Here is a 17,945-nt window from a genome sequence, read left to right as displayed (position 1 = left end):
TTTAAGTGGATTTCTCTGAAGCATTTAAAAGAGAGGACATAAAAAACTGGATACTCTTCATCCTGACTAGTCTTCTTCTGTGTATGTGTGTCTTATTTTTGTGACTGGTAGGCATTCCCACAGCCTCAGCCATGCTGCTGACATTCTCATAAGCAAGGTAAGGGTTAAAGAGAGGCATTCACTGCATCTACACCTGAGCCCCCAAATTAGAAAGAACACTGGTTGTCAACAGTCTTCTAATGGGCAGCAAAAACCTCACCAATTTGCAAAGTGCTGCCCTTCCTCCTGGCTTTCTGCACAGTCAGGGAAATGCAGTTCCTGTTTGAGGCACCTGACCTGACTTTAGCTATGGCTTGTAACCACCCAGATGTGTATATCTGAAAATATTTAAATTCAGTTTACTTGAGTATTTCAGTACTTCAGCAGTCTTTGGCACCTGCTAATTCTGCTGAAAACTGTTTGTTCCCACTTATAAAAAAATAAATTCCAAAGACTTTGACATGAAATACCACTTGGTGGAGAAGCAGAAATATTTATAGGAGGAATATTATCTGAACATGTTGTCCGAACATACTGACTGATGAAATCTAGAAACCCTCCTCACAATTGTGTCTTTCTTACCTGTTTGGATACTTTACCCCAGGTTTTCTTAAGCCTGTAGATTGCACTTCTGTTCAAGGCTGAGGTGATCTCTAACACACCATTATAATTGTGCAAACACCTGCAAATATCAGCAACAGCCACCCACTTCTCAATGGAGTTGGCCCGGGAGCTGACATCAGCATAGTTCATGATCTGGGAGGCCACCAGGTTACTCATCTGACCAAAGAAACAGGAAGAAAGTTAGGAAATTTAATTTTAAAAATAATTTGTGTATATATTTATTTATATTAATAATATTTATTTCTATTATTTATCTATAATTACATTATATATTAGTTATATTACTTTTCTATTATTACACTATATGGTATTTATGCATAATCACAGCATTTATATTATTTATATATAAAAATAAACTATATATTTATTTTTAAATTTTAGATTTATTTTAAATCCATATTTATACATAATATTTATATATTTCTATGAAATAATAATTTAAAAAGAAAAGTAAAATATTTAATAATTTAAATGAAATCCTTTTTAACGTACAACTAATTAATGAACGAGGCCAAAAACCCCCCAACTAATGCACAACAGAAATTATGGCTCTTAATAAAACCAGGGAAAGTATATTGAAAACACTGTTTTAGGGAAGTGAAGGGGAAGATGAAATGAAAGAAGTGTAAGAGATGCAATGAGGAGCACCCTCAAGTCATTAGTAGTAAAACTGATCAGGAAGTCTCTCAGAAAAATCCAAGGAAAATGGTAAAAAGCAAAGACATGTTTGGGGATACAAAGAACATTCATTAAATAGAATTGGTGTTATATTTCTCTGGAGAAAATGTAGTTTCTTCTGTAGGCAGGAAGGCATTGTAGTACAGTTTAAAGTACTCTGCTCTCTTAAATTCTCATTGAAATGCTGAGTACCAGTTACAGGAAAGGAGAATCTTCATCTGCTTTGATTGAAATGGTTAATCACAAAAAGGCTGTAACATTCAGTCACTACTAGATAAGACATTACATCACATTGTAACAAAATTCAGTGTTTTTGTTCCAGAGGTCACAGACAAGAGTTCTTAGAAAGCAACAGACATTTAAGAGTACTTACATCATTGAAATGTTGACTGGTTTTCATAATATAGGGCGTTCTCTCATTTTTATCCACTTTCATCCAGCCCTGCCCAAGAAACTCTCTACACATTGAGGGGAGAGAAAAAAAGCAAACAAAAATGCTCTTAATAAACACAGGACAGTGCCTATAACCACAGCCTAAGTAGATTTCAAAGATACCTCAATGTGCTGGAAGGTAATAACAGCTTTACACTAATTCCAGCGTTTCACTATACCATTTTTAACGCTGATTGAAATGGTAAATTTTATTAAGAAGATTTATTTTTCTTTTAATGGCCCCACACTAATTTTCAGTGTTGTGACCCTATTTATATCCACGTTACCCTTTCATGTGTGCAAACGCGTTTGCCAGTAGCAAATTCCCTACTTACTCGTAGGGAATGCTCCGGAACACCACGTGATCTAGGAGGGTGATTTGCTCTGCAAGTTCCATGGCCGACAGCGTCTCAAAGCACTCCGGTTTTGGACAGTCCGACTGCAAAAGCAAGGACAACACTTTAAAATGATCCCTTTTTGTGTCAAGCACAGGGCGTGGAGAGCTTCATGCACACTCTCAGCAGGGAGTTGTAATTAACTTCTTTGCTACAAAGAATTGAGAACAATTCCTAACAACGTAAAGGTAAGCATCAGGCTGGAAACTCGTAGACAAACAGGCACATACCAAGTCAGCATCATGAATGTAGGTTAATTCAAGCCTGTATACTCTGTGCTTATAATTTTATATATATTCATATATTTCCATTTTTTTAATTATGAGATTTAAATCCAAATCCTAAAGTTTTGATCTGTTCATTTTTGATAAGGGCTCCAAATTCTTACTGTTTCTAAACTGAAATAAACATTCTTGATGTAAAGTATTTCTGTCCAGAAATACTTTACAACAAGTCACGACTGTGCGACATTTTATTGACTCAAACCCACAACATTTCTATAGGAGTATTTATGTTTAAATTTCAAGATGAACTCACCATCTGAATGATATCCTCTATCTTCAAATGAGTATCATCTTGATCATCCTGAGAAAGAGTCCTGAAAAATGAAGTAGCAGAACACCCTACATAAATGAAATTGTTGGTGGTTATTAGAAAATTTTATCGTAGATCAGCAATATGGTTTATCTAAAGTAAATCCTAAGACTGCAGAAGAGGTAAAGAAAAAAAATTTATCTGGTACCTAAAAGCCCATGTTTTGTTTTAAGTAAAAGGGTACCAACTTTTACATCATCACAGACATGCAAAATAAAATATTTCCATGGAGGTTTAAGATCTCTGAGCTAATGAATCCTGAATAATCCAAGGAAACCTAAAGGTGGAAAATGACACCTCAAGTATTTTCTCTGATTTCAAACTAAAATGGTATTTTGGGGATATATCTGAATAATCAACATGTGAATAGTGAAGACACACAAACAGGCAGGCATAAAAGAGTGCTCTTGTTTATTGATACAACACTGTCCTGCGCAGCATCCCACATGAAGAGCTGAGAGTGTGGAAGTGGACAACAAACTGCAGGTTTTATTTTCAGTAACACAAGTGTTAACGAGTGCTTCCAATTCTGCTCCGGAAAAATCATGATTATTATGGTTATTTCAGAGTAGTGGGTCAAAAATTAACCCCAAAGTAAAAAGTGTTCATCAAATGCCACCTACTCGGATGTAGCATACTGGCACATAATTATAAGCTCTTACCCCTTCATTTGGAAAATACAGACTCAGAGAAGCTTTGAATAGACTGGATTAATGTAATATAGGAAGGAGAAGATTTAGAGAGAAAGAATGTACGTAGTATGTAAAAAACTGCCTAAAAATACACCAACAATGTGGCAAGAAGTCACTGGGATGATTTGCGTCAGGGGAGGTTTAGTTTCAACATCAAGTTGAAGGTGCAAGTACAAGTGAGCCTTGGGTCAGGCTTTCTGCAGAGAGTCCTCATCAGCTGAATTTCCAAGGAAAGTTTAGATGACTATTTTCAAAGAAGATACAGTTCTACTGGTGATTCCAGAAGGCACAGCAACAGGATCTGGTATTTCCCCATGGTCCCTCCAATTCTTCATTTTTCCACATACCAGCCAGAGAAAGGGTTAAAGGAAAAGGATCCCATTGCCTGGAGACTTCAGCTATGAGTGTGAGGCTCAGAATTTGTACCATCTGGGTGGGGAGGAAGCACTATCGCTCAGTACACCAGGTTCCTCTGTTGTGGGCTGCTATTGTTTTCTCTTGGTTTGCCAAATTGGAGAGCTCGGCTAAAATCAAAGGCAGATGAACACAAAATCTAAGAAACCTCCTTCTCTCATTTTCAGCCTACCAAAATCCACACAAAAATCCCCTTTTTCTATTCATAAGGGCTGGAAACACCTTGTGTCTGATGACACAAGACATATAATGTCTTGAATGTTTTATCTCTACAGGAGAACCGTAAGCTTCTTCTCTGGATGATAATGGTGTGCAGCCCCAGTGACTGTAAACAGACTGGCAATCTGTCCCTTCCTGAGCAGCTTATTTTGTGCTGTACCTCACAGGTGACTGCCTGCACAAAGGTGTTGTTTAACCTGTGACACAAGCATGTGCCTGCTGGCAATAAAAAACAGACAGGACTTGTCCCTGTGCCCTGCCTCTGCCCCAAGTATTCTTATCTATCTCGTAAATTCTTCATCTAAGTTACTTACATATAAGTTTACATTGGCCCGCCTTTGATATAGAAATTAGTGTGTTTGCCTAATATGAAATAAAATATGAAACATGAAGTTCTTAAAAGGCTGAAAATAGTTAACCTTTCCACATCCTTGCCGCCTGATACTGCTCATCATGACATCTCACATTTTATGTAAACTTTCAATTCCTTTTCTAAACAGACACTTTTTCTCTAACACAGTGGTCTCATAAAAAAAAAAACAAACCAACAACAAAACAACAAAACAAACCCAAACAAACAAGCAACTTTCCTTTTATCGGTAAATGCTCTGTTTTTAAACTGCAGAGGATAACAAATCTCTGCACTGGATAAAGCTGTTTTTTTGACAGCATCAATTGCAGCTCGCACTCCAGTCTGTACTGTTGTCAGCTTTGGGATTCCCAGCTCCAACAGGGGTCTGGGAAGATGTTTTGGGCTGCTCAGTCCTGCTTGGGCAGTTTCCATTGCACTCCTTGGAGAGCTCCTGGAAGCTAAGCTTTTCACAGATCCATGTGAAAAGGGTCATGAGAGAAAGCAAAGGCACCGAGAGACTCTGCTGCACAGAATGACTCTCAGGGAGGACTGGATTGGGTGACACCTCCATCAGTATCCTTAAAAATGAAGAAAGTAGATCAATAAGAGATATCTTTCCAATTCTTAGAGTCGGCAGCTAAGATTAGACCTCTCTCACACACACACTATTCTTCATGCCTGACCAGTCTGAATACTAAATTAATTTTCTAGTTGAAAATATTAACATGTGTGTCCTTATTCCTTTATGGTACATAAAGCATTTTAAAAGTATTTTTAAAAGCTACTGTAAGTTGTAGAGCCTGAAAGGTGTTGTTTGGTGACATTATACAAGGCAGAAAAATTGTTCATTCACCAAATTTTGACATCTGCATATCCCTGGATTTCATTTATGTTTAGTCTGAGGAAGAGAAAGGAAAAAGTGTTTCTTGAACCACGCTGTTTTTCTCCAGAGAAGATCATTTATCAGAAATATTGACTGCTGCTCAGTCTGAACTTTACACCTTCCTGCTTCATTATCAATTATATTTTATCCAGATTTCAAGGGTTAATAAATAGGGCCGATAAAATCTCAAGCAAAACATACACTGATAGGTTTCAGAACAGATACTGATAAAAAAAAAAAGCTTTTTCACCCTGAAGAGAAACCCTGTCAGTCCACACAACAAAAATCCCATCATGCAAGAAATACCAGCTGCTTTGTTTGATGACTCAAGGCATGAAGCAGCTCAGTACCTCTCATCAACATTTTCCTTGTCATTCATATTCTAAACAGAGCCTCTCCCAGAGCTGACCACGATATCTTTGGAATACAAACCATCCTTTCCTCCTCCTCTAATCTCTGTTAATAAAGGGAATGATTTTCCAAGAAATATTAATGCACACATGCGTACATGCACTCAAAGGCTGGGGTAGTTTGTAAAAAGACCTATTTTTACCCAATACCCTTCAAGGAGACACAGAAAATACCAATCTTTAGGCTCAGAAAGCATGAACTTTTTTTCATGAATGTTTGAACGTTGAATTTATGATAAGAAATGCTTGTCCTAGCCTCATCCTGCATTCCTCTGCTTTTCAGAGTTGAGAGTACACTACAAAAACTGAAATGTGGGGAAGCCAAGGCCTACAGTGACATCTGACAGGTAACCCAGAATTTTGATAGAATACATGTTTTGATATGCCATGGCCTTTTAGATAGAATGCTTGAAGCAAGCACTTCTTCAGAGCAACAAAAAAAGCCTGTTTTATGACACTCAGCTAGCAAATGGGTGAATGACTATTTTCATCAACTGGCTCACTCATTCTTCTCATTTTCATCCTGTCCCAGAGAAGCCTTTTGAATGAAAGTTTCATCGAAACTTCCACTTTCGACAGATCTGTGCTTTCATATGAAAAGGATGCTGTCAAAAATCTTCAAACAAATCAATTTCTAACAGCAGTAGAAAAGCCATTCAGTTCCAGTTGGGTTATTTATATTTCTCCTCTAAGTAATATTAGCTGAAAGGTCTCAATTTAGAAGAAAATCAGAAAGCTGACATCTTTCCAAGGAAGTGAGTGTGTGGCAGTGATGGACTGAGCAGCATTTCTCCAAACCAGATGTTGACAGTGAAACAAGAGAAGGACACAGTACCTGAAAACACCTCCACATCTCTACAAGAACAAAGACTCTGGGTACCTTTAGGGCATCCAGGGTGGGATTCACATCCTACCACTGCTTGTGTTCGGCAACTGAGGAAGGCAGGGTCTCGATCTCTGGAGGAGCAGCCAGGATGCCTAAATTTTGGTGAAGAGAATCTCCCCCACAATAGAGAGTGACTGTGGAAGTTTCATTTCCTGCCTGCAGCTTGTTTTGTGGTTTGGTGCTTCAGGAACACACAGTGGGTCCTACCACAGAGTTTCTTCCAAGTCAATGCAGACCCTTCACCCTGTCATTATAACCTACGGATATCTGAAGGAACTCAACAAATAATTTTATTCCATAAAAGGCATTCTCTCAACGTTCAGAACATTGACATGTTGGCAAGTGATAGAAAATCCTCACTCTGATGCAGGAAAAAGTACAAAATACTCCGAGAGAATGTGGATCCTCTTCCCGATGTCTCAGTGCAATGCTGGCTTGAAGATGAGCAGTTCTTTGTCAAGAGGAACATGGTCTTGGTTGTCCCTACTACGATAAATAGTGATCTTTAGAGACAAGCAACAGGGAGAACTCTCCCAGTTTTGGGAAGAGCAAGTTCAGTGTTTGGCTTGGACACAACCAGCCGTAGCACCATGCTGGCAGAACATCAGCAAAAGAACAATCCCTGGGTCATCAAGTCCTCTTAGCACCAGATGCAGTACTTTTGTTTTTAGTGAAAGTACAGCAGCCGCTTTGCTGTTCAAGCACTAGAAACCTCATTCATAAATCATGCAATCAGACAGAATGGAGGCATGTGGATGTTGTGTCTTCTGCTTTTGTTTGTTTCTCAATTCCTCATGAAATCAAACTGTACAAGGATCTTTTCAACTTGCTAGAAAAACTAAACACTTCGACAGAAACTATTCCTCCATTTTATATTCTGGATTATTGCAAACTTAAGTTTTCAAGGAACAGTTGGTTTTCTGTCTGAATCCACTGACCAGATGAGGAGCTGGAGGACCAGAGGGACCCCTCCTTGATGCACCAAGTACCTGAGATGGTTCCAGAAACACGTGTTCAGGCTCCACAGGACAGCAGGTCACTGCTTAGACTAGCAAGTAATTCAGGGGTTTTTAAAGCTTATATATATTCATCTTTTAATAATGTGCAATAAAAATTAATAAAATAACATAAATAGATTTAATAAATGAAAAAATAACAAAACCAGAAAAGTAAAGGAATGGGCACTCCTGCGTCACTGCAAAAGATAAACAGTTACACACAAACAACTGCATTCATATTATCCCTTATATCCTGTAATTCCCTCTTCTCATTTAACTATATAGCATTGCTGAGAGCCTGTATCTCCAGTAGTATCTCCAGTGCTTTGCTACACTGTGGAAGTCACTCAATTAACAGACAACCCATTCCCCTGAGATGATCCAAACACCAAAGCTCCTCCTTCCAGTGAGAGAGTGTGAAAGCATATTGAACTTTAATTCACACTGAAACAGTACTGAAATTTTTGACATCAAATTGTCCAATATCCAAATATGTTTAGCAGCATTCCCAGCCTTGAAAAGCAATAAAGGAGTTTTGACAACTAATGTAAGCAAAGGCTAAAGAAAAAAAATGCCTTTTCCCCATTTCTCAGCTTTTAAAAATTTAACTTTTTCAGAATTTTCACTTCTTACAGCATTTATTTTTTTTCAAAAGAAATACAGAGTGAAAATTCACAGAATTTCAAGTCTGAAAAAAAAGCCTGAAAAATGGAAATATCTGATGAACTGTATTCACTAGTGTATTATATACGGTGTGCTCTAATACTCAGTAATAAGGGCTAGAAGGGAAGAGAGGAGAAACAACATCTACCATTTCAGAGAACAGCAGTAAAAGGACTCATAATTAACACATAAATACCACAGTCCATTTTTTGATGCAACAACTGATGGAAATTGGCTAATTTAAAATGGGGTACAGGAAATTGCTGACAAACTTGTATGTTAAAGGCCTATAAATGTATCCCATTACTGCCAGGAACAGCCAATCCAGGTTTATCTTCTGACATTTTCTTAGAAAGCTGAAAGTCTTAAGGTAATCTTCCCCACTGTGAGCAACCTGACAGAACCTATGCTGTAACACGTATTATTAAAACCCATTATCCTCATACTTTCTGCTCTCTGGCTTGCTCTTTTTTCCAAAGAAATACACGAAACAAACTTAATACTTTTACTTGGAAGAGCAGCACATGCAGCATTATTAAAAAGGAGATTTTTATTTATGTAAAAATAAAGGTGCTTTTAACAAGAATTTATAATTGTTTCTTTTCCTTTGTTTGACATCCCCCCCCTCAAGTGAACAACTTTCCAGTCACTTTGTTTTTTCATGTATCTGTTGGGGAAACCTGTCAAATGGTCTTAGGAAATTCAGACAATACTACATTTATTGCATCCCTACTGGCTTACCTTCAGAATACTCACAATAATGTTAAAACAAAGCACATCTTACATTCATCCGTGGGTTTGATCATATTTTATTTTAATTACGTCTTATTCTTTAAATGATTTATTTATTTAATCACGGCTTAGTCTTTTAAGTGTCTCCTGCTCCTCAGTAATGTAATTCACACGAAAATCAGTGTGTCGTAGGTTTTGTTGTTTTAAAGGAAAAAAATCAACCTGCTTGGAATTTTTTCCCTTTACCACTGTGAAAGAAAGGTGTTGAGCGAGCGAGGGGAAGGAGCTGGCTAGAGTGAGCATACCCACAAAAGGAGTGGCTAATAGCCCCACATTCCAAGCTGATGGCTTCAGGGGACTGTAGGGGGAGGGGAGTTTTTGTTTTATTCTTGTGGGGAAGGTACTTCATTTTTGCCCTGACTCAGGGAGGGTGTGTGTGAAGAGAAAGAGCTCTGCGGGTCATCCTGCTTTTGGCCAACTCACCTAGCTGCTTTTGGCCCCGGCTCGCCTCTGTTCCCTCACGCCCTGTTCTGCCCACGGCCCGGACCTGCCTCGGATTTCATCGGAAAAGCCGGTACCAACCTGCAGAGGAACTTTTGAGGGGAAGGGCTGTTCTTCCCCCCCCAACTCCTCCTTCTCCGTGCCAGTGGCAGTTTACACCCGTTGACGAGGAAGGGGAGTTCCAGCCAGAGTCTTTAACAGAGTGAGTGCATAGGAGGAATCGCCCTCCCCCTTCCCCGTTCCCCGTTCCCCCTTCCCCCTCCGTGGGGCCCGCCCGGCCGCCGCCCCCGCCGGGCCCCACCGGCGCGGGGCCAGGGCCCAGCAGCGCCCCCTGCTGGCCACGGTCAGAAACCGCGCCGGAAGGCGAAAAGGACGGAAGTGGTTTCGGTGGGAGTTTGGGAGTGGGACTCTCATATATTCTTTTGTAAAGACCTGTTATTTTCCTTTTCCACACCTTTTCCATTGGAGTCTCTTAATTTCGAAGTTATAATTACTTAGAGAGGAGCCTGGTTTTCCTCATATCCCGCCCTGCTTAGCAAACACTTCTGTCTCGTTAAACTGAGACACAGTAGCTACAAAATATTCCCACTTTGCAAATGGAGTTATTTTCGCTGATACACGAAGACTGAACTCATAGCTGTCCGATGTTCTGCAGTAAAATTTTCTAATACAGGTATTTTTATGAATGAAATTTAACACACACTTCATTTATGGCTCATAAAATCCTTAGTAATCCTCAAAATTGGATACTCTGGAGAAAACCCAAACCCTGTGCAATCTTTGATACACAGTGCCCTATGTCACGTGCTACAGTTAAGATGTTAAATTACTAGAAACGCATTTACCTCAGTATGTTTGCAGTAGCTTTCCTTTCTTGTGGCAGAAGGTCAGGGTCTCTCAAAACTTCCTCCAGCAAATTGAACACATTCATTTTCAGCTCGTTGTTCAGATCAAAATCCTAAAAAGGAAAACAGTTTTATTTCCTTTTGCCTTCATAATGTCGATCAAACAACTGAAAGGATATATTTCTATGAGTTTTGACTTTTTTTTTTTCTGCTATTAGGTTTGAATCCTTTACCTTTAATTTTTATTTTTTTTGCTTGTTTGTTTTTGGTATTAGGTTTGAGAATATTTAAAGAAACCTGGAAAGCTGTTGTAGTGAACAGGCCACAAAATTAGGATCTCCAAAAGGCTGTGATTTATCTCCTTTCTCATCTTTATCTTCTGTATGGAAGTGGGAAAATCAGCCTTCTTTTCTGAAGTAAGAAACTCAACAATGCCCACAAAATCCTCTCTCTTCTCCTGTGATGACTCTAAAAGCAGAAAAACAGTTTAACTGCAGTTCTGGGACCACTGCCTAGCAAGGCAGGACACTGGGATTCCCTTCAATGTTTTCTAGAGTTTCTCTGCTTATCTGCCTCCCACTCCGGTATTTCTTATCTCATACTCACCCTTCTGGAAAGGTCTGCTTTTAGTGGAGTACCCAAACTAATAAACTCACTAAACCAGGCTTGTGCTCTCTGGCACTGCACCTGAGAGCTTTGGCATTTTCATTCCCTCCAAGGCAGACTGACTCCTGACACAGGACTGAAATCCAAGAACAGGAATGTGCTACAGCCATTTATGTCAATCTCTGAATTTGGAGAAAATCAGAGAACAGAGTATGAGACATTCTGTTGTAACAGAATATACAAGCATTAAGGTGGGAACTCACAGGCAAGTGTTGGAGTAGACTCTGGAAATTCTTGTATTTAGCTCAAAGCTAGCATTTTGATAAGAAAACTAAGCCCAAAACCTTCAGCTGCCTAGTGCATCATAGATCTTCCTTGATAACCCACAGTTACTTGCAAGCAGAACCATGTTTGTGGCGAGCTCCTGCTTGTTTCCATGGGAACGGAAGGCACAAAGTTACTGAAAATGGGAAATATTTGGCACCTCGGTGCAAGAGCATTGTATTTCATTTTCAAATAAGCAGCACAGCCCCTCCTGTTGTGAGAGGCTCCTAAACTGACAGGATTTCTGGAGATGTTTGCCTCTGGGGAGAACCAGAACCACCTCCGGTGAAGACACACCCTGGGTTTCACTTGAGGGAATGTGAGAGCATCAGAACTCTCCCAAGGTCACAAAGACTAGTGATGCTTAATTTGGAAAAGGGATGAAACACTTAGGGCAAGAAGGAAAATGCATGCTCATTACAGGAGGAGGTGCCATGGCCTCCCCTACAACACTTTTTGGGAATGGTTACTGCTCAAATGTCAGCACTCAGAAATTACCTGCCCTGAGCATTTCTCTCCTGTCACAGCATCCTCTTTTCACTACTCAGAAGTCTTCTCACCTGGGCCACAGCTAATTAATATCTTGAAACCTACTAGTATCTGTCTTTTTTTTTTCGTGATGTTTGTCCATAAGGCAAGGATGTTGAAGAATGGGGAGCCTGCAGCAGGCTTTGGATGGGGTATCAGACACACAGCTCAAAGCCAAGCAAAAATTATTTCTGGGTACAGCACTGTGTTTGTTTTCTAAATTACATTTTCTATAGTCGCTGTTTGAAATGCCTCCCTTAGGACCTGCCTTAGCCTGTTTGCAAGAGAAGACAAGAGAATTTTTTCATATATTTATGGTATGGAAATGTGACTAATTATTGAAAACGTGAGGAATGACACTGCTGTTTACTCCAGTGATTTCTAGAAGAAACCCATTTGAAATATGAAACTATCAGAATTTAGATGAAGGAGAAACCTTAAGCCTGCACAAGCTTGAGCCACCAGTGTAATTAATTTTAGTGATGTCTGTCCTGTAGCTCAGTGGTAGGCACTGTATAAAAGAAGTTGGGTATCTTTGCTAGGTGGGCTACAAATATATCCTAAATGTACAGAAAAGGTGTCCAACAGCTGACAAATCTAACACCCCAATTTAGCACTGCTGAGGAAAATTCTCATGCAAATCACATCAACGTGATTAGGATTTGATCTCCAAGTATGGTTTTCAAACCACAGCTCGTTGAGTATTTTCATTATAACATATTTTCTCTCAAGATGTCTTGAGATGGTTATTGCAATCAAATTTATGACCAAAAAAGTCTAGAACTTTAGAAGTTATTTTATTTACAAATAGGATGGGGAAGCCTCACCAGTGATTATCAAATTCAGCAAAACCAAAGCATTTCCAGGTTTTGCATGTTTATAAGGTAATTCTTAGAACAATGAGAATTAATAAATTGCTCATTAATACCAAAACTTGTTTTACTCTGTAATCCCCACAGGCAAGTAGTCCTGGAATCACATTGTTGGTGTGCTTTTTTTTAAAGCAATGTGCCATCTGCTTCTAATAATGTGATGAGAAAAAATATGCAGGAAAAGGTGAGATTCAGAAGTAAACTGGAGACAGAATCTCTTTTTCTGTTGATGTTCATTATCTAAGGGGTATAGGGTTTCCAGTGTGATGAGCAATATATAAAAATATCTAGGGAAATCATTGCACTTGTACACGTACTTAACATATGTAGAAAGGTTACCATAATAATTATACAAACACCAAAATACTTAGCAACTAAGTATAATTTATAAATAAATAACTCTAAAAACATGCAGATTACATTAAAGGTGCCCATATATGAATATATACTAATATATTACATATATATCTGTTTATAGTATAGGACACATAGATCTATAGGTAGCTATGGTAGATAGATGGTATTCATGTGTATCATACCTATATATATAATTTTAGACCACTTTTTTGACTCTCAGTTGCAATTTACACATCACAGAAGGAATACAGTTAGTCAACCACTCAAGTGTCCAGCGGGCACATTTCAACTTGACAGTGGTCTAGTCCTTCATGAAAGGGCACAGGGATTTTTAATCACTGGCCAGAAGAAATGAGATTGCAGCAGAGGCAGCAGAAAGCAACAAAAAGAGAACTTAGCCTTGCTAAGGTGTCTTTTTTTAACTAGAAACAGTAGACTTACTATTGGTGGTTTGTTCAGAGAATATATTTTCAAGATTTGACATGAATTCAGTGAAATCCCAAAAGCTTTTCCTCCCCTCTTTCTTTAAATCTTCCTAAATGGGAGGAAACATTCTGCATCTAAACAAAGTGGGGAAACATTGAATAACCCAGATGAACAAAACAGAGCTAAAACCTGAGAACCTGATATGTATTTGAGTGTGTCAGTGAGAAGGACTGTGAAAACACAAAGGGAGGGAAGGAAGAAGCAGGAGGGGAGAGAGATCTACTGAAAGACTGTTTACGAAGAACTTGGAATATTTTTAAGAAGATGGGGTTTGCCTTACAATTTTCATGTATCTGGTCTCATGCCAAAGAGTAACAAGTCGAGTGACTCTTACTCTTGTACACAGCAGATCAAATGCTATCAGAGTAAAGTGAAGTTACTCCACTGCTGCAGTCCTCTACGATACTATTTAATTTTGCAACACAAAAATACACTTCAGCTATTAACGCACACAACTGTGATGAGGAAAATCTTCATAAATTCACCTGCAACAAAACATTTACACAGGTGGAAGGCAGAGAGAAAAGTTATTACAACTGCTTATCAGGAAAATTCATCCCTGAGCTTGAAGTCTGGCTTACTTCAAGAAACAAGTGGACAACAGTATTGTCTTCCAGTTAGTTTCAAGTGCAGAGACTCATAGTTAGGGGAAGAATGTCAGTCCTGATTCTACAGAGTCAGTGTTTGCCTGTCACTCCTGATGGAGTATAATCAGGTTAAAAGTACAAGCTACATGAACAGCATAACTAACTCCCAGCACACACAATACAGTGCTCTCCTCATCCAGGCACTGCTGTAGTACACAAGAAACCTTGAGAGGAGAGTCCAGCCACCACTTATGGTCAGATTAAAGCACTCAGGACAGATAGGAAATGTGACATCTCTGCCTCTGAGTCCTGGGATGCAGCACATTCCTGAAGGACCTCAGTGGGGAGGGACCTGTCAGGCTCCAGCAGAAACGGGTGCAGAAAAGTGTTAATCAGTTTGACTGACTGCAGGCTTGGTTCCTGTTCTGGGGGTGACTCATGTTCCCTGAAGGGTCGTAGTACAGCCAACCCTTGTGCTCCTGCAACATTTCGACAGAGCACAGCAGCAATTAAGTGTATTATTATTCACTGCACAAGTTTAGGCAAACTGGATTTCCTGGCCAACAGCTGGAAGGCTCACTCCAGGTTCCCCTGCTCTGACTCTCTCTGGGGCAACCCCTCAGACTCTTCATAGTTTGTAGCATGATGTCTGTTTGTTTCAGATAGAATCCCAGAAATTTCTTTGCTGTTTCAAGGCAGGGGCCACAGGTCCTAGGGGGCATTCATCTGAAATGCACTTAAAATACAGCCCATCTTGCTAAGTGTGGTGCGAGTGCAATTTATTCACATTTCTACAAAAAATTTGCCATAAATTTGCCATATTATCTTATTCATCATTTTACACCCATAAACATGAGACAAGTGGGGCTCGTATAGAGGATTTTGTATCTATATTTTTTTATTCCAATGAAATGGAATAAAACTAGAATTGACCAACTGATGTGCACTAAAACTATTTCTAACTAACCAAAATCATCTTTGCTCGGACAATTGTCTGTACACAGGTGTTCTTCCTAATCCCTAAGTGCTATCAATAAATACCTCTGCAAATCCTTCTGTTGAAAACCCACCACAGCTTTGTTGGTATGACCAAGAGACTGACTTGTAGTAGGTAATTTCACAGCTGGAGCCAGGCAGGCACTGGGCACGAGATCATGACCTACACTCTCAAAATTCAAGCCATGGTCCTCCCCCTAGGTCTTATGCTCACTCCATAGCTCGCTGACACTGTCTAGCACCGAGAGTTTGAGAGAGAACTAAGATTTGCCAACTCATTTCAGCTGTACTTCTAAGGGAAGCAAGGCTGCAAGACCTCACCCAGATAATTAAGTCATACTGAGACTTTCTCCTCTTGGCCTCCTTTTGCCTTCCAGATTTCCACCTCTACAGGAGCCAGTGGGAGTTCTATCCTCATAAGCCCTTTCTGTCCCCATCAACACTGTCTTCACAACAATCCTCTGCCTCATCACTTATGTTTTCATTGTTTACAATAGGAGAATCCTATGCTGTTCCTCTCAATTACATTTCAAAAACAAAATGTAAACACGAACACTCTCCTGTTATTCTGGGCAAAAAGAAAGGTTTGTTGGCTTGCAGATGGCTGAATGAAAAAAAAAAAGGAGGGATATGCAATGGAAAGAACAAAAACGTACACAAAACAATCTGGAATACCTAAAGCCACCCTTCATGCCGTGCTGGTTTTGGCTGAGGAGTAACACAGGTTTGATCACTCTTGCTCAGGGTAGTAAAAACAAAAGTATGTGTCACATCACCTGGGGATGTTTTTTTCCCAAATTTTGATCTGTGTCTTGAATGCTTATGAGGATATTAATTAGTTCCTTCTGCCCTCCAGAAAGAGCTGCAGATCTAGCACTACTACCACTGTACAGTTACTTGAAATTTAAATGAGGCTTCTACAGTGTATGACCCAAGTATTAAAAATAATGAATTCTTTTTCTAAGCATCTCCTCATGATTTCAAGATAACAAAACTGCTTTGTGAAAGCACATCTTCACTGAATAGTCTGATTTGTTAATTTTAATGATTCTGTTTCCTGGTCACAGACAATTTTACATATTAAATGCTGTCCATGCTAAGATAAATTTAAACAAAAACAAAGCAGGTTTTGACATAGTGGGAAAATAGTGTCGGAAGGTAATTGATTCCATAGCCCAGCAAAGACCTTCCAAACCCTGGTCAAGGATTTTCTAGAGCAAAGTGAGTAAACACAAGGCTCTGAACCATTTGTTTGCATAATTCCTCCATCCCTGGGGTCATGCACCAACCCTCACCCATTGTTATTACACACATAGCAGCAGCAGAAACAAGCCAAGGGCTCCAGAGGGATGAATGGAGAGCAGGGAATAATGAAGTGGGATGATATACATAAGAGCCCTTTAGCACATGGTTGCATGTGAGTCTCTTTATGTTGCACCAGAGCCCAATAGATCAGGACAATAACGTAGGCAGACTTGTACTTGTCACTGGTGAATCAGAGAGCACCAAGACAGAATCAGTTATGCTGCAGAATTATTCACAAACTGCAGCACTAAGCATGTCTGCAGTAGTATCTCACACCCAAAAAGGAGAAATAAAGAAAGCCTCACTCTTCATGTCTGTTGTCTTTGCTTCTCTTTGCATCTAGTGATAAGGAAGTGGCATTTTGGCAGAAAAAAAGTGTGTAATAGGTCACGTTTTATAGCAGTGCAGGCCAGCGATGACCACAAGGATTTAGGGACATCACAAGGAGAACAGTCTACCAGACAGAGAGAAATTGCCTATTTTGTGCTGGAAATTTTTGCACCAAAAGCAAATTCAAAGCCACGTGGAGGGAAAACAGTATCGTACGTTAAACTTTGCAAATATCCACTGATTTTCTTTTTTTTTTTTCCAATTAATAAAACCTGCCCTCTTTTTGAGAATAAAACCTACCATTGGCTGCTCATGAAGATGAAGGATGTCTCAAATGTAGTAGTCATGGAATCATAGACTTGTGGAATGGTTTGGGTTTGAAGGGACCTTAAAAGTCATCTTGTTTCTGCCATGGTGGTTCCACTAGACCAGACTGATGAGAGTAGCCAGAGAACAATGCAAATACCTCAAAATGTATGAAAGTTTTTGGCAGGTCTGTTTTTCTTAAAAAATTTTAATGCTTATATTGCTTTGTCATTTTGGAAATTGAATAAGCATTTTTTCAGCAGACACTGGTCACTCAGGGTTCTCTGGTTTGCAGTTTGTGTTGTTATTGTAAAATAAGCTCAGAGCTCCTGCTCTCCCAGGACTATCCATCTTTTACTGCCAACATTTCACACTATTTGGCCAGACAGCAATTCTTCACTTGTCTTCCTTGAAGCAGTCCTGTCCCAGAATTTTCTGGCAGGAACTAGACAGTCTTTTCTGGTTTGCTTAGGTCTGCTGTCCTTTCTCTTTCACTAGCCTCATAAGTAAACAACACAAAATGCTCATTAAATACTCTGTTGCTGTAGCATTTCTTATTTTCCATGCCAAAGCCCTTGCATTTTAAAATATTTGCTATACTGGAATAATGAACTAAGAGAGATAGAGAATTAAAATATGACACCCTTGCCATGGAAAAAATAAAAGGCAGTGGGAGACTAGGGAGTCCAGGTAATAGCCTCCCCTTTGAAAATGGACAGTGTTGAACTACTAATCATTATCTTTGTCCTCTTCATATTTCTAAAAGAATCATATTTGTAAATGTGACACAAAAGGTGCAAAAGTATTCAGGAGAATGTTACATTTTTGCATATCATGCGTACTTTTGAAATGAAAACAGAGAACACTTGAATTTTTAAGGAGAGAAAGTGT

The 17,945-nt window shown here is 39.3% G+C and overlaps 1 protein-coding gene and 1 long non-coding RNA gene across 3 annotated transcripts in view; one reads left to right on the top strand and one right to left on the bottom strand.

Moving 5' to 3' along the window:
- The window catches only part of RASGRF2 (Ras protein specific guanine nucleotide releasing factor 2), a 122,897-nt gene that overhangs the window by 8,157 nt on the left and 96,795 nt on the right, over positions 1-17,945 (bottom strand). For both annotated transcript variants that reach the window (XM_032675762.1, XM_032675763.1), the window contains exons 19-23: positions 10,358-10,470; positions 2,706-2,766; positions 2,109-2,212; positions 1,715-1,799; positions 622-819 (exon numbers count right to left, since the gene is read on the bottom strand). In XM_032675762.1, coding sequence (XP_032531653.1) covers positions 622-819; positions 1,715-1,799; positions 2,109-2,212; positions 2,706-2,766; positions 10,358-10,470 — 561 coding nt within the window. The remainder of the gene's footprint in view (positions 1-621; positions 820-1,714; positions 1,800-2,108; positions 2,213-2,705; positions 2,767-10,357; positions 10,471-17,945) is intronic.
- LOC116780578 lies at positions 2,143-8,819 on the top strand. Its single transcript, XR_004354522.1, has 3 exons — positions 2,143-2,356; positions 6,016-6,079; positions 6,265-8,819. It is a non-coding gene; the product is annotated as an uncharacterized LOC116780578 (long non-coding RNA).

Source organism: Chiroxiphia lanceolata, chromosome Z, assembly GCF_009829145.1.
Source record: "Chiroxiphia lanceolata isolate bChiLan1 chromosome Z, bChiLan1.pri, whole genome shotgun sequence".
NCBI lineage: Eukaryota > Metazoa > Chordata > Aves > Passeriformes > Pipridae > Chiroxiphia > Chiroxiphia lanceolata.
Note: the sequence above shows the minus strand (reverse complement) of the source record. Positions and strands in the feature narration are given on the sequence as shown.